At 45.6% G+C, this 15,077-nt stretch overlaps 3 protein-coding genes across 4 annotated transcripts; 2 read left to right on the forward strand and 1 right to left on the reverse strand.

Moving 5' to 3' along the window:
- Positions 1–2,981: 2,981 nt before the first annotated feature.
- LOC606320 (plastid-lipid-associated protein 6, chloroplastic) lies at positions 2,982–4,507 on the forward strand. Its single transcript, XM_044474887.1, has 4 exons — positions 2,982–3,426; positions 3,527–3,766; positions 3,876–4,002; positions 4,085–4,507. The coding sequence occupies exons 1-4, from the start codon at positions 3,178–3,180 to the stop codon at positions 4,300–4,302; spliced, it is 834 nt and encodes a 277-aa protein (XP_044330822.1). The 5' UTR covers positions 2,982–3,177; the 3' UTR covers positions 4,303–4,507.
- A 3,088-nt stretch (positions 4,508–7,595) lies between these two features.
- On the reverse strand, positions 7,596–10,097 carry LOC123051896 (10 kDa chaperonin, mitochondrial). The gene is made up of 3 exons (XM_044474889.1): positions 9,833–10,097; positions 8,641–8,783; positions 7,596–7,922 (listed from the first exon to the last, which is right to left on the reverse strand). The coding sequence occupies exons 1-3, from the start codon at positions 9,941–9,943 to the stop codon at positions 7,874–7,876; spliced, it is 303 nt and encodes a 100-aa protein (XP_044330824.1). The 5' UTR covers positions 9,944–10,097; the 3' UTR covers positions 7,596–7,873.
- An 89-nt stretch (positions 10,098–10,186) lies between these two features.
- On the forward strand, positions 10,187–14,659 carry LOC123051895 (protein N-terminal and lysine N-methyltransferase efm7). 2 transcript variants are annotated; one of them, XM_044474888.1, is made up of 8 exons: positions 10,189–10,396; positions 10,553–10,620; positions 11,717–11,836; positions 11,917–11,990; positions 12,398–12,449; positions 12,555–12,656; positions 12,771–12,879; positions 13,995–14,659. In XM_044474888.1, exons 1-8 carry the CDS (start codon positions 10,317–10,319, stop codon positions 14,113–14,115), a joined length of 726 nt encoding a protein of 241 aa, XP_044330823.1. In that variant the 5' UTR covers positions 10,189–10,316; the 3' UTR covers positions 14,116–14,659. The 2 variants fall into 2 exon arrangements, 1 of the variants encoding a protein (XP_044330823.1); XR_006424344.1 differs by lacking the exon at positions 13,995–14,659 and having other exon boundaries at positions 10,187–10,396; positions 12,398–12,460.
- Positions 14,660–15,077: the final 418 nt, after the last annotated feature.

A 15,077-nucleotide genomic window follows, 5' to 3' on the forward strand; every position in this document is an offset into this window, starting at 1 on the left:
AGGATGGCCATTGATCATGACCCGTGTGCTCAGATCCTCAACACCATTCAATCAATAACAAAGCGTATATCATCCATATACGTGTGCATTTTTTTCATGATTAAAGCATTTTATCTATGAAGAGTAGTACTTTTGTAAACCAGTGTAGCTAATGATCATATGTAGTCTGGCAATATAGTTTGTAATTTTCATGAAACCACATGTCTCATGCTAATTCGGCATAAAAAATACCACATAAAACAAACATTTATGTTTTGTATACGAGGATCGGGCCGACGTGGTCATGGTGGCCACCGCGGCGGTAGAGGAGGCAGGGCAGCGACGACAACAACGAACGTAGGTAGGAAGCTGAAGAGGTTGCCAAGCCAAAATAGCTTCGTCACCACCTCCGAGAAGCTGCGCACGCCCAAGTAAGTTTCTCTCCACTCCAGTTTACCCATCCCTCAGCTCCGCTCCTTTCTGCAAGCTCACGCATGTATCTCAGTTGTTCTTCATAACACAAGCTTCCAAAATAATCTTGTCAAAACATGAGCCTAGCTTTGTAATTGGAAGCAAAACCAAGCTGATTAATGGGTAGTTAATCACCCTGTTCCATGATCGATCTAGCTTGTACTACATGCATCGTAACTCATTGTTTGCATGATCATTAGATCGACCACTGGTCATGGATGAAAAAGAGAGATGATGGGCGATATCTATGGAGAGATTCATTCATCTGCGATAGAGACAATAGCATGTACAAGTGGGGCATTGGACAATGAACATTAATGAGATCATGAGCTGCAATGTCTTTTTGGTCACAAAGGCATGTGAGGGTTTGTTTCTTCCATTACAACACATGTACACATTTGCTAGTAATACTAATACCACGGCAGACCGTGTAGTCACACAAGTACACTATTGTGTGTGTGTGTGATTTCATCGCATTGTTGCAAGTTTATTGATTGTTGTAGCTAATCTAATACAAGTTCAATTAAGTTTCATAGTCACGCACGATCATTATGCCAGTAATAAGATTAGGCTTCAATGATCGTTTCATCCATCTGGTGATGAAGTGTGTAACCTCTGTAAGGTTCACGATAAAAGTTAATGGTGATCTTCTATTGTACTTTACTCCATCAGAGGTCTCCAACAAGGGGATCCGATCGATGTCACCATGTTTGTTCCTCTTGTGTGCCCAGGGCCTCACTTCTTTGCTAAATAATTACCATGGTGCACACATTGATAGAGGCATCCAGGTATTATTCATGCACCTTGGGTTAATCATCTCCTTGCTAACGATAGTTTGATCTTACTCAGTGCTAAGAGACTCAATGATATTGATCTATGCTGATTGTTCTGGTCAAGAAGTGAACCGAGAGAAGAGCTCAATTATTTCAGTGGCAATACCGTGCAGCCCCTTCGTGAGTCCTTGAAGCAAACTCTTGGTATTTTAGTGGAAGCGTTCGCTGAATGTTATTTGGGTCTCCCGACAGCTATTGGCAGAATTACAAGTGGTACTTTCATGCATATTAACGAGAGAAGCAAAAGCAAAATGCAGGGATGGTCTGAGAGGACTCTAGCGTGCGCGGCTGGCTAGGGCAGGCTATTCCAACGTACATACAACATGAGTTGCTTCCTAGCTTCCTTCTAGGGGTGTCTGTTCCTTTTACGGCCGAGCTCCTGCCTTCCGGGAGGGGGTGATCTTTGCCCAACATGTGATCTTGAAGGTTGACTCCATGAAATTGGTCAACCTATGGAACTTGTGTAGCAACTCTTACTCTATTGCTGCGCCTATCTTGAAAGAATTAGAAGGGATTGTCCCAAATTTCGCTTCTTTTTCGGTTACTCATGTCAAAAGGAATTTGAACGATCACGCGCATACATGTGTTCAGCGTGCTAGTACACTATATGGGACAGATAGTTGGCTTGATCAAAGCCCTGAGTTTTTTGTTAGAGCATCTCTAGCAGACCCCGCATAAGTGGTCAAACCCGCAAAAAATTTACGTTTTACAGTTTTGGGAAAAAAAAGTTGCCAGAACAGAAACCGTAAAAGTAGTCCAACCCATAAAATTTTTAAGGGCCACTGCAAATGCACACCCGAAATCCTTATCTTTGGAGGTTGGAAGGCCGAACATAGGGGGGCCCGTATACCGGTCAAACCTCGTCGGAGCAAACACGCCGCCGCGGAGTTTGCCGGAATCCGCCCTAAACTCGCCGGAATTCATCACCGCACATCGGAAAAGGCCGCTAGACGTCGCAGTCGATCGCCGCCGGTTAGAATTGGACGAGCTCGACATCGTCGTGGCCTCCCATGACCTCAGCCTGGCCGCCCGAATCCTCCCGACGCGGCTGGCAAAGGGGCACGACTCGGCTGGCAATAGAGCAAGGCGCGGACGACGGAGGCAACGGGGCGTGGCCGGCAAGCTGTGCGCGGACGACGGAGGCGACGGAGCGTGGCCGGCGAGGCTGGGCGCGGCCGGCGTGGTGATGGGGCGCGGCCAGCAGGGGCGGGGCACGGCCGACGGGCGACGGGGCATGGCCTGCGGGCGACGGGGCGCGGCCGACGGGTTGGGCGCGGCCGGCGTGGTCGGCACGGCCGACTGGAGGAAGGGGCGGCAGCGGCCGGACTGGAGGCCGGCCGTGAATATACTTTTTTACGGATCCGTTTGGGGGTCTGTATCTGTGCCAGCCCGAGCCAGCCCGCAAAAGCGGTTTTACGCGAACTGCAAACGCGTTTTGCGGGCCGGTGGATGCGGGGTCGGCTAGAGTTGCTCTTAGTTGCCTTCCGGCGGATTTCATCCGGATTCTAGTTAATCAATAAAGCTCTCTAGTTCGTTGCAAGAAAAAAAAAACGGAGAAAATACGAAACGTTGGCGCCACGACGACCTCGGCCACCTAGAACGGCCACTCGGCTCCGGAGGTGCCACCGGCCTGACAAAAGCGTAACCGTAGGCTGCCAAGTCGTCACCCCTCTACGCGTCCCAACCTGCGCCACTCCTCTTCGCGGCCAAGTGACCAGCTCGCTCACCCACCACTAAAATTCCACGCTGCAGGGAAGCTGCCCTTTTCTTTTCTTTGAGAACACAAGAGCAGCTTCTCGTGCTCGTCTCTGACCTCTTGCCGGTCGGCGCCCAATTGAAAATTTCTTTTCTTTTTGCTCTCCTCGATCGATTGACTGCCTCACGGACGGTGCCCATGGCCATGGCATCGCCGTCGTGGTCATCTTGCTGCGCCTCCACCTCCACCCGTCCTCTGCCTAGCCCCCCCGCGAGCAGCAAGAGCAGGAACCCATGGCGGGCAAGCAGCGGCAGGAGGAGCGCCAGCGGAGGGAAGAGACGGCAGCAGCTGTCCATCCGCGCGGTGGCCGCACCGTCGTCGGCGGTGGACTACTCGGACACCGCCGCCGGCGCCGGCGACGTCCCCTCGCTGAAAATCAAGCTGCTGGTGAGTGGCCCATAAGAATATTCCAGCATCTGACCGGGCATTTCGTAGCCGCTCGCTCGCTCGCTCGCTTGACGGACCCTCGCATGATTCGTGGACGCAGAGCGCGGTCGCCGGGCTGAACCGGGGCCTCGCGGCGAGCCAGGAGGACCTGGACCGGGCGGACGCGGCGGCGAGGCAGCTCGAGGCGGCGGCACCGGCCCCCGTGGACCTCGCCAAGGACCTCGACAAGCTGCAGGGGCGGTGGAGGCTGGTCTACAGCAGCGCCTTCTCGTCGCGGACGCTCGGCGGCAGCCGCCCCGGCCCGCCCACCGGCCGCCTCCTCCCCATCACCCTCGGCCAGGTCAGGACCCGACACCGAATCCTGAGCCCAACTGAACCGCACCGAAAATGGTTTCAGAAATGTGACGCGGAAGCGGAACTCCATTCCCAACTGTGCTTGTGCTCGTCAGGTGTTCCAGAGGATCGACGTGGTCAGCCAGGACTTCGACAACATCGTGGAGCTCGAGCTCGGCGCGCCGTGGCCGCTGCCGCCGGTCGAGGCCACGGCCACGCTGGCGCACAAGTTTGAGATCACCGGTGAGACGCCTCTCGATTCTGCACGCTTTTTTTTAGCTTGATTGATGGGTGTTTCCTGAATTCTGATGGCTGCCACTGCCAGGAATCGCGAGTATCAAGATCAATTTCGACAAGACGACGGTGAAGACCAAAGGGAACCTGTCCCAGCTGCCTCTGCTGGAGGTGCCCCGCATCCCGGATAGCCTCCGGCCTTCGACGTCCAACACCGGGAGCGGCGAGTTCGACGTGACCTACCTCGACGACGACACCCGCATCACCCGAGGGGACAGGGGGGAGCTCAGGGTGTTCGTCGTCTCATGAGCTGATATTTTTTTTGTTGATGTTGCTGCTGCTTTCTCTCTCTGTGTACTGCTTCAACCTTTTTGCCCCTAAACAGAAGTCTTGTACTAGTTCTATGTCTATTTTTGCCGGAGTAGTATCGTGATAGAGGCTAATGTGCGTTCTTCACTTATGGGATTAACTTTTTCTCTCTAGCAGATTATTACGTTCGGTTATTTCGTTTTGATTTTATTATGTTGGCTTAAGTTTTAATTATGTGCTAGCGATGTTTTTTTCATGTTAAGACTATGGAATTGCTACTCTAATGCTCAAATGGGCAAAACAATGAAGTTCTCGCACGCTTAGGTTCTATTTATGCTTGCTCCACTTCTAGCTTAGAAAATCTGCTATCGTGTTTTTATTTGAAAAAGTTATATATCGCTAATTTAAAAAATCTTGGATTTTACTAAATGTTGCGAATTGAAAAACAATAATTTACAAAAATGTTCATGGATTTGGAAAAAGTTTACAAACATTAAAAAATCATAGACTTAAAAAATGCTCGTGAAATTCAAATTCAGGAATTTAAAAATATGTGTGGATTTTAGAAAATGATCATGTTTTTAAAAATGTTTGTGAATTTTAATAAATATTCAAAAACATAATAATAATCATAATTTATTTAAACCATTTAAAAATAAAATAGCAAGAACAAAAACCAGGCAATGCCTTCTCAAAACCAGAAAATTCGGCCGATCCATAAGGCTAGGTGTGTGTTACCCTCAACCGGAAACATACACCCTTACAATCGGGTCTCATAGGAACCCCCAAAGCCTCAGACGCTTCAAATCTAGGAAGTTGTTTCTTGTTGGTCTTCTAACCCAACCTGTGGTTGCTAAAGTAACAAAAGCAAGGTTGCTATTCTTCCTACCTACGATTATTCTCATATCCTAACCAGCAAAAAAACGAATATATATGTAAGTATGTTTCTTACAGATCTGAACAAAGAGTTAAAATCGTTGAAAATGAATATATATATAGACACGCACACACGTCATATACAAGTGTGGAACATTAACACATTGAAAAGCTAATGCCTTCAATTGCAATTTCACTCAACAATGTTAGCACTATGTGGGCATCTCCTGAATTTCACAGCCTTATTTTTTTCCGGTCTACGGCTAAAAGTTTATGCATGCATTGTGTGGATAATTTGGAAGCAAGACTATGTGGATAATTTGGAAAATTCACGAATGGATTTAACTTTGAGGGCAAGGAACGTCTATGACTCACGTTCCAAGGTGTGAAGTGGGTTAGAGGGGATGTGGTGATTAAGGTTTTGATGACTAATGTTGTTTAAGGAGGTCCCGCAACTTCTCTCATCGCCTAATACATAAGAGCATCTACAATTGTACCCCTCAAACCCCCCTCCCCCTCCCTAATACGTCCTGGCGGACGACCCGGCCACTGTCGGTGACAAAATTGCCGCCCAACCGGACGTCTTAAACCGGCAATATAAGACTGGGCTATCCGACACCCCTCCAACCCATATCTGGGGCGGATTGGATACGGGGATGCTCGGGTGTGTCCGCCACATCGTACTGACGGGGGGGGGGGGGGTGTCTATCCCAAATCTCTTCAAGTCACCAGAATGATTTGTTAAGTTTATGAGCATCCAGAATGAATAGTATCCTTCATAAATAACACTTCTGCAAAATTCATAAATTCGTACTGACGGGAGGGGTACAACGAAGAGTGTGTGAACAACTTCCCTTCTCTCCTCTGCAAAATTGCACAACTGCTCTTAGGATGCTCGCTTATGGTAAAGCCGCAAATACCATCGATGCTGAAATCCGGATGGGAGAGACAACATGTCTGCGGAAGGTGTTTGTATCAGAGAGCATCAAGTGAATTCCCAGGTATGCTTTGTTAAGTCGATTGCATGACCGATCGAAAGGTTTACACGGGTAGTATTAAGGTTATATCAAAGAGATCGATGTCATACTTAAAGTAGTGGCATTGAAGGACTTGTGAATTTGACATGTTCTCTTTGGCACGCTTGGCTCTAACAATGATCAATGTGCTTCAGCAATCTCCTTTATTCAAGTGACTTCGTGATGGAGATGCTATTACGTGCAACTACACCGTCAACGGGTACAACTATAAAATATGGTACTACCTTGCCAATAGCATAGAAATATCCAGCCTTGATGTAACAAACAATGTCTCTCTTCACAAATTCAAGATGGTATGATGTGGAAAGGGTATTCGAAGTGCTTCAAAGTCGTTTGTTTCATGTACCTACAACAATGTGAAAACTAACACTTTGTGAGTTGATGTTGTGTAAATCTTGAACACCATGATTATGGAGAATGAAGGACGAAGGCAACCCTATGCATGATTTAGAGAAGCCCCAAGTTCATGCAACTAAATGATCCTATGCAACACAATGTGAATCTATGCGAATATTATGTTTCAACTATGATTTTTGTGTGTGTATAAATACATTTTATGCTTGAACCATATATTTGTATGTGCAATTTCCCTCTTTTTTTGTAAGGAATATCGTAATTATATAGGACTCCAATAACGTCCACACGTGTGGCATACTAGACAATACTGTATGTAGCGTGAGTAGAAGGCAGCCCACACAGACTATATGTGGGCGAACATTAGAAGTGTCCACACGTGCGCAACTACTTTGTGCCATCTCCACCCCGCGCGTGTGGCACGAAGCAAAAATGTCCACACGTCCTGCCGCAACTACATTAGGTACCCCGTGGGATGACGGTTTAGTTGCCATCCGGAATGACAGATGTAGTTATTCGGGATGGCAAATATAGTTGTAAAAACATGGCAATTCTATCTGTTTTGGTTAACTATAGTTGCCATGCCTAATTTATGGTAGTTACCGCGTGTAATCAAACCATAGTTGCCATGTGTTATTAACTACTTGCTATATAGGGTCAAACAGTAGTTGCCACGCGTGTTTATCTAGTTGTCACGTATGGTACAACCATAGCTGCCGTGTATGGTTAATCACAATTGCCATGTGTGTTTATCCTAGTTGCCACGTACACGTAATGTATGGTTACCATCTAACAACATACGCATGGACTAGGTGATGGCTGAGTGGGCAAAACTAGTTGCGCTGGCAAATCACGGGCGAACTCTGCAGCTCAACTGGACGGTGGTCCATGCGTGTGGATGAGTTGCAAAACTGCCACACGCGTTAGTATTTTCGATTAATACACATGAACAAAGAGGAAGCTGAACCAACCAGCGGAGCGTCTCAGATTCTATAGATTTGCACATACACATGGTTTACGCTGGAGTAAAGCAGGGCACAAATGCATCAATGCATCCACCATTAATAATCCAAATAACGCAAGTATTTTGACGAAAATTAAGGGCAGCACTTCAGCTGCAAGTTTACTGAATTGCATCACGACAGAAAGTCTGGCAACAATCATATCAAGTTCATGATGTTCGAGGTAAAAATCTATCACACCATAAAAGAGAGTTCTATTTCAAGGTTTATCCAATAACATGGAAACTCTAAACATCCTCTCCTCCTGCATTAAAGCAGCTGATGACTTCCACACCATCTGAATTACTCGTGGAGGGTGCCCAGAATGTCGTCGTCTCTGTAGAGGAGGTACCTGAAAAAGTTTCAGGTGCATTAGAAAAGGCATTTAAAACTGAGAACATAGGAGGTAGGAGCAATGGTAGCTGTCTTCTAATAAAAGTTTTAAAACCCATTGTCACCAGAATGCCAGATTTGCTCCAAAAAAAAACAGAATGGCAGATGGGTAAAAATAGAACATGCTTGTTGTCACCCAAAAGTTTTGACAGAATGTTACATCTAACAACATAGAGCATGTGAAAAGTGGTGTATTAGTAGAAAGAGCTACTACCATCTTTAGCAATAGCAGAAGTTTCAAATCACGCAGTTAGATATTAGCACTTCCGAAATAACAAATCTGCTATCCAACTACATAATATAATTACCCAAGTCAAGGCAAAATGGCTTGATGTAGCAACAGACCGTGTGAAAGATTTTAGTACCAACTACCTAGTGGCTGTTGCAGCATTTGAATGATGAAGCATATCAGGTGATACAGTTAGTGATATACTGCTATTCGCATTTCAAAAATCACTCACATATTACAACTTGCATCCCAATAGAATTCATTATCCTAAGTTGATGGATGGAATAAATGCTGACAAGGTAATGAAAACAATTGTTTCTACGAGTGACGGAAATGTGCACTATGCTGCTGAATTAGGATGTTGCACATTGTTTTGCATCACACCCAGCAAGAAAAACATCAGAACACCAACAACTGAAGTAATAGGATGGTGAAATAAGTAACATACTCTTTCTCGGGAGCAAGCTTGACTTCAAGACCACCATACTCAGGCAGGAGCACATGGTCCCCTTCCTTGAGAGCAACAGGGATCAGCTTCCCTTCCTTGTCACGGCTGCCAGGGCCAACAGCTATCACCTTACCAGAGTTCAGCTGGATTCACAAGAACATTCTCAAGTCATGAACTGATTCAACAGTCAAATTATCAAAGACAACTCTGAACTAATGACAGAACCTTTTCTCAAAGATAATGTGGAATCATTAAGTGCAGTACTAATAAGAGTAATCAGTCAAGAACCGCTCAGTTAAGGGCACTACTAATAGGACTGATCAGTCATGAACCGGTCAGTTAACTGCACTACTAATAGGAGTGATTGGACATGAACTGACCGGTCTAAGTGGACTGATAGAACTATGAGGCAGAACTACAGTAAAACTAGCAATCTAGTAGCATGACAAATGTGAAAAATGTACATTGGCCATTGGTGGTAAAAATAAATTCTTTGTGGAAGCAGAACTGACGGCATCTTCACCAAGTAAACTACAGTTGCTTAAACCAGATAATTCTAGCTAACAACCCCGCAATACACAATGCGAATCTGAATCAGCAAGTCTAGCCACACCGCCATCTGAACGAATTCCACAATAAAACAATTTGCAAACTACGCAGCTAGCTCTCTGCCTAACAAGTAACCATATCAGAATAATAAGCAATCTTCAAAGGAACAGACACTCCTCCTGTTCATAACTACTCCGTATGAATTATTGATGAACTAATGTTCTGAATGATAATGCGGGATCATTGAAGTGCACAACTAATAGCACTATGGGACAGAACTATTGTACAACTACAGCTAGCAGTCTAGTAGCACACCAACTGCAAAAGATACAACATTGGTAAAAACCGATTCTTCGTGGAAGCAGCGCAGATGGATGTCAACTTGGTTAATCTAATCCCAATTGCTTAAATTAGATTATTCCAGCTTAGCATCTACCCACACAAAGTAAATCTGAGGCGGCCGGCCTAGCCACACCCCCCAACTGAACTAATAATAACACAATAAGAACAATTTGCAACCTAAACGACCATCACCCGCCCAAGATCTAAGCAGCCCCCGCACGGGATCCACGCACAGGAGCAAGAAGCAACATCTACCAGCGGCGGCAGCATCAAAGGGGGAGGAGAGAAGGGCGCGCCGTACCTGCTTGGAGGTCTCCGGGAGGAGGATGCCGCCGGCGCTCTTCTTGGGCTGCACCACCTTCTCCACCAGCACCCGGTTGAAGGACGGGATCAGACGCCGAATCGCCGCCATCGCCGCTGACGAGATCAGACGCCGCTCTTCTCCTTCTTCTTCTTGGGAAACAAGCAAGAGAACGCGACGCTTCCACACTCTTCGCTTTTCGCCTCCCGGGGATGGTGGGGTTTAGGGTTTTATGAGGGGCGGCGCGGTTGCGTGCGCGGTGGAATGACCGTCCTGCCCATGCCAGCCCTAGAATGTTCCCGCCCGTGGGCCAGACCCAACCGCGCGGTGCTTACTACGGCCCAGTTAAGGCCCGTTATCGTAGGCTTTAGCCCACAAGGCGGCCGAGGGTCCAATCCAACGCGCCGCCGCGAAACTCCACTTCCAATTTCCAACCTGCAGCTGTGGTCGCCGGCGGCGAGGAGGAGGAGGAAGGAGCTGAGAGATGGCGGGCGCCGGCGGGACGAGGGAGCGGGAGGAGGAAGACTTCGTCTGCCTGGATCCGTCCTTCTTCATGAACCGCAAGTAGGGGTTTGCTGTTCTGATGTACTCCCTCCGATTCCAAATTACTCGTCGTGGTTTTAGTTCAATTTGAACTAAAACCACGACGAGTAATTTGGAATCGGAGGGAGTAGCTGAATTGAAAGCTTCTATGCTGATTTGGTTGCTGGATTTGGGCAGCTACGAGATGAAGACCTTCACCTACGGCTCCCAGGAGCTCCAGCTCCTCTGCCTCAGCTCCGCCTGCAGTTAGTGCCCCTACCCTTTGCTTCTTCCTTGCCAATGTTGCAAATTACTCATCGCTAGCTAAGCGAGGCAGTTTGATAAGCCTGTTGGGATGGTGAGTTGGCAGCAGGGGTCTATACTAGCTCCTTCTGTGTAAAATCTACTATGAGCAGGGACAAGCGTGGACAGAGGTTCCTTAGTTTAGAGCAGAAGAGGGGATGGTTGGTTGAACTTGAGCAGCACATTTGTGCTGCTCAAGTTAGTTACAATTGTGTTTGTGTCGACAATTACAAGTTGTTCAATCCAGCACCGTTCACGTAGTAGCCCTATATAATGCTCAGTGTTATGTTCTATTACATGTTGTTTCATTTTGGTCAATGAATTGCTGCACGTATGCTTCAGGCACTGCCAGTTTGTTCTACTTGTTTATTTGATGAGGTTTTGATCACAAGTATAATACCGTAATAACAGCCGTATCAATTGTAATTAGCTTGTTTCTGGTTGCGCAGTTACAGCTTAGGTAAAATGTTTCCAGCATGAAAATATGTCAGTGACATGTGATTTGGGCATTGTCTTCTTGTTGTCTTCATATGTAGCAAAAACGGGTGTTCATTACACAACCATGTGGCTTTGGGGCCACTTTTACCTTGTCTTGTTTGGGGATCCTTCCACTGAGACAGTTCCATTCTAGTGCATGAGGACGTCAAAAGGCCCACGTATCACATGATCAAACTAATGAAGGGTCACATTCATATTTGCTGTCACTAGGCGAGGCGACTCTTACCCTTGCTTCATTCTGTCCATCATGTCTACTTCTACAGCCAGAGGCATGTACGCAAATATTCTTAACAAAGGAATTCTCATTTAAGTGGTCACAGTGCTATCCAGTGTCCATCAGTTGAAAAAAAAAATAGAGCTGACCATGCTACACTCAAGTTCTGTTGCATCCGTGCAGTGAGATATGTGGATGGTCTTATTTAAGTCTCGTGGTTAGCACACTAGCTTGCCTGGCTGGATTTAGGTGCAGGCATGATGCCACCCCATATTACAGAGTGCCAGATATTTGTTATCTGCTTAACATGCCGCCACCACTAACAAACATTTCGTTGTTTGGTGCAGCTGATTATGATCTTACTGGACAGTTAGTATGGCCAGGTGCTGTTCTGATGAACACGTACCTATCTGAACACCCTGAGACTGTGAAGGGGCATTCATTAATTGAGTTGGGATCTGGGATCGGTGAGAGAATTCTCTACCGCATTCACTTCAAATTGTTATCTTACAAACACTGAGTCGCTGACACTGTTGTGACTTGCTAGGCATTACCGGCATATTGTGCAGCCGTTTCTGCAAAGAGGTGGTATTGACTGATCACAATGATGAAGTTCTAGAGGCAAGATTTAAACCTTCAGAATCTTCCAGTTTGACATTTTATAGAATGATTTTGAGACTTCCACATGTTTTTAAGATATTGAATTACTTGTTATAGCAATTTGTGTATGTGATATACATTGGGTTTATAGACATCAACATTTTCCAGTCTATGTATCAGCAATCATCCAGTGTACTGCTATATCTTCAAATGCTAGACCTAGAAATCAAATTCATTGATCATAAATGATGCAGGCATTGCACCGCATTAAAATTTTCAGTCTGTCCGGCAACAATCATCCAATGTAGTGCTAATATCTTCAAATGCTAGAACTAGAAATCGACTTCATTGATCGTGAATGATGCATGACTTTGCACATGCCACACTTGGATCTTTCCTTGGACATAAGCCTTACATCTATTTCACAGATTATAAAGAAAAATATAGAGATGCAGTCATGTTCTGGCAATGCGGATGCAGGTTACCACTTTGTAATTTCCAGCTTATTACTATGTTTCATTGCTCTGACATTCGTTGAAATAAAACTATCCAGAAATTGAATCTGAACTGATACTTTTGTTGCAGTGTTGACTGCTGAGAAGCTAGAATGGGGAAATCATGATCATCTAAGCAATATCATTGAAAAACATCCTGTTGGATTTGATCTCATTCTTGGAGCCGATATCTATATCCTTCTAACTTTTCTATGCCCCTGTGGTTATTTTCAGTTCTGATCCCTTTTTTCTCTATTCCTTCTGCATATATCAATTGCTGCATTTCATGGACCTTGACTCGCAGAAAGCTTCCAGCAAGCTAGCATTCCATGTCTCTTTGATACTGTAGAGAAGCTTCTTCGTATGCAGGCCAATAAATGTAGATTTATACTGGCTTATGTATCACGAACCAAAGTGTATGTACTTTTTCGACTCATTATCTATGTATTTTGTTCAACTCATTATCTTCTCGTCCAAGACATATATAAGTAGAATTCTGAATACTTTCTAGAAAAAAGGTGCAGATAAATGCGCCCATCATGATGTGCCAATTGCACTAAGGAATTGATGACATTATAGTTGATTATTACATTATATTCACATTTTAGTTTCCTTGCTTTATCCGTCAAGAGTAACTACTCGCCTGGTTCTTGGATCATTATGCTGCATTGACTAATCTGTATATTTTGGGTTCATCCATATGAGTGTATGATATGCCATTTTAAATATCTTTGCTTAAAAGGTAGATGAGGCACTCATGGATAAAACTGCCTAAAGATACATTATTAGTCAGATTAGAAGGTCATAAGAAGTACTTGCAATGGCTCCAGAAAACCAAAACATTGCATATGCTAATGAGCGCTGATCCTTAAGTCTAAAATGCACACGATGTGATGCACTCGTACATAAAGATAAAAGATTTGCTGAAAACTGTAAATGTATTTATGTAGAGCTACAGAACCTCTGCCGTTTTGCAGACAAGCAAAGTGCCATGTTGCCCATTCCTTTATCAGTTTGTCGCCTGTTCGAGATACTCTGCACTTGCTAGTTCATTTTCCTTGTGCAAAAATGATTCTTCAAATGCATTCCTGAACATATAGAATGTACAGGCTGGCTCGGAGTAGTTTAGATTATCATTTACTGACAGCTACAATTGGTAGCATACTGACATGTACTTGGTATGGTCAGAGTGTCCTGTTACTAAAGCTTGCAATACAAGAGCAACTGTTAACAACAAATGGTCTATTTTTTTGTGAGATATTATGCCCGGTTATCCCAGCTTTGTCCTTCGTACTTGTGTAAAGATTTTTGCAAGGTCGTCATAACTCATACAAGTGAGATCTTAGAGCAACCGTGACACTTTAATATGCCACGTATGTCTGCTTCAAATTTTTCTGTCTCATTATGTTCTGCAACTAACTTTCTTTGTTTGTCCTATTATTTACGCCAATTCCAGTATTAATGCATATTCTTTTATATGATGATGTGTATATTCTTTTAACTAAGATGCTTGTCTCCTCGATATGACCAGCATGGATGCACTGGTACTGAAGGAAGCTGAAAAACGTGGAATGGTCGTCGAGGAAGTGGACGGGACAAGAACAACCATCACAGATCTCGAAGGCGTCATATTCGACATCACCCTCAAATGACGCCTCCGATGGAATGCTTGGGTGACAATTCCATCAGACAGGAACAAGATGTGGAGCCTCCTATCAGGAAAGCCAATGTTACTGCCTGCATGATCTGCTGAGCTGGCCCTGAACATGATGTGGTCTCTAGTCTGCATCTCTCCACTCCATGGGAGAAAACAGTACAACATTAGCATCAGTCCTGATATGGCGCTGATTGATTCAGCGTAAAATTTACATTATCCGACGGCCGGTCGTGGTCCTTTTCGCTAAATCAAGAAGCGATTCGGGTCACAAGCATCGCATCACATCGTCGTTACAGCTTTTCCCTAGACCATCTATCAAGTACCAATGAGATGACCAGGCACTGATGAAAGTCCTTGATCGAGAGGATTCAATCAAGAAAGAGCTGCCAGAAGCAGTTGCATCATATGAACTTGACTGCTTGAGAGGTGCTTGCTTGCTTGCAGGGCCTGAAGATGCTCTGGATCCCCATGGGCTCGTGCTTGGCGCCACCCAGGTAAACACCAAAACCCACACTGAATGTATCAATGAATCTTCATCATCCCTGCCCTGCATTGTCCTGCAATCCTCCCATGCCAAGTTGCCGATGCATGCGACGTGGATCCAAAACTCTGGGCTGTTCTTTAGCCTGCTTCCTCGCCCTCGTCGATTCGCGACAACTCGTCAAGGCCTGCCCTAGTCAGCAGAGTAGGCCCTGTCACGGAGGCAAACCGACGCGTCGTCGTTGGCTTTGCTTTTCTTCTTCTAGCTCGGAATCAGCCCCAGATTTGGAGCCATCGCTAACGCTGATGCTGCCAAGAAGAGGGGAGGTCACGAAACTGTGCCGGATCCTGTTGCTAACGCTGATGTGTTGCACTGGACCTGCCCTCCGCTATAATCCGAAACCGGGATGAACCGGTCTGGACCCGGTCTGCTTCTGAAACAGTGGAAAACGTTGGTTGTTTTCGATTACAGGGAGA

Source organism: Triticum aestivum, chromosome 2D (genome assembly GCF_018294505.1).
Source record: "Triticum aestivum cultivar Chinese Spring chromosome 2D, IWGSC CS RefSeq v2.1, whole genome shotgun sequence".
Taxonomy (NCBI): domain Eukaryota; kingdom Viridiplantae; phylum Streptophyta; class Magnoliopsida; order Poales; family Poaceae; genus Triticum; species Triticum aestivum.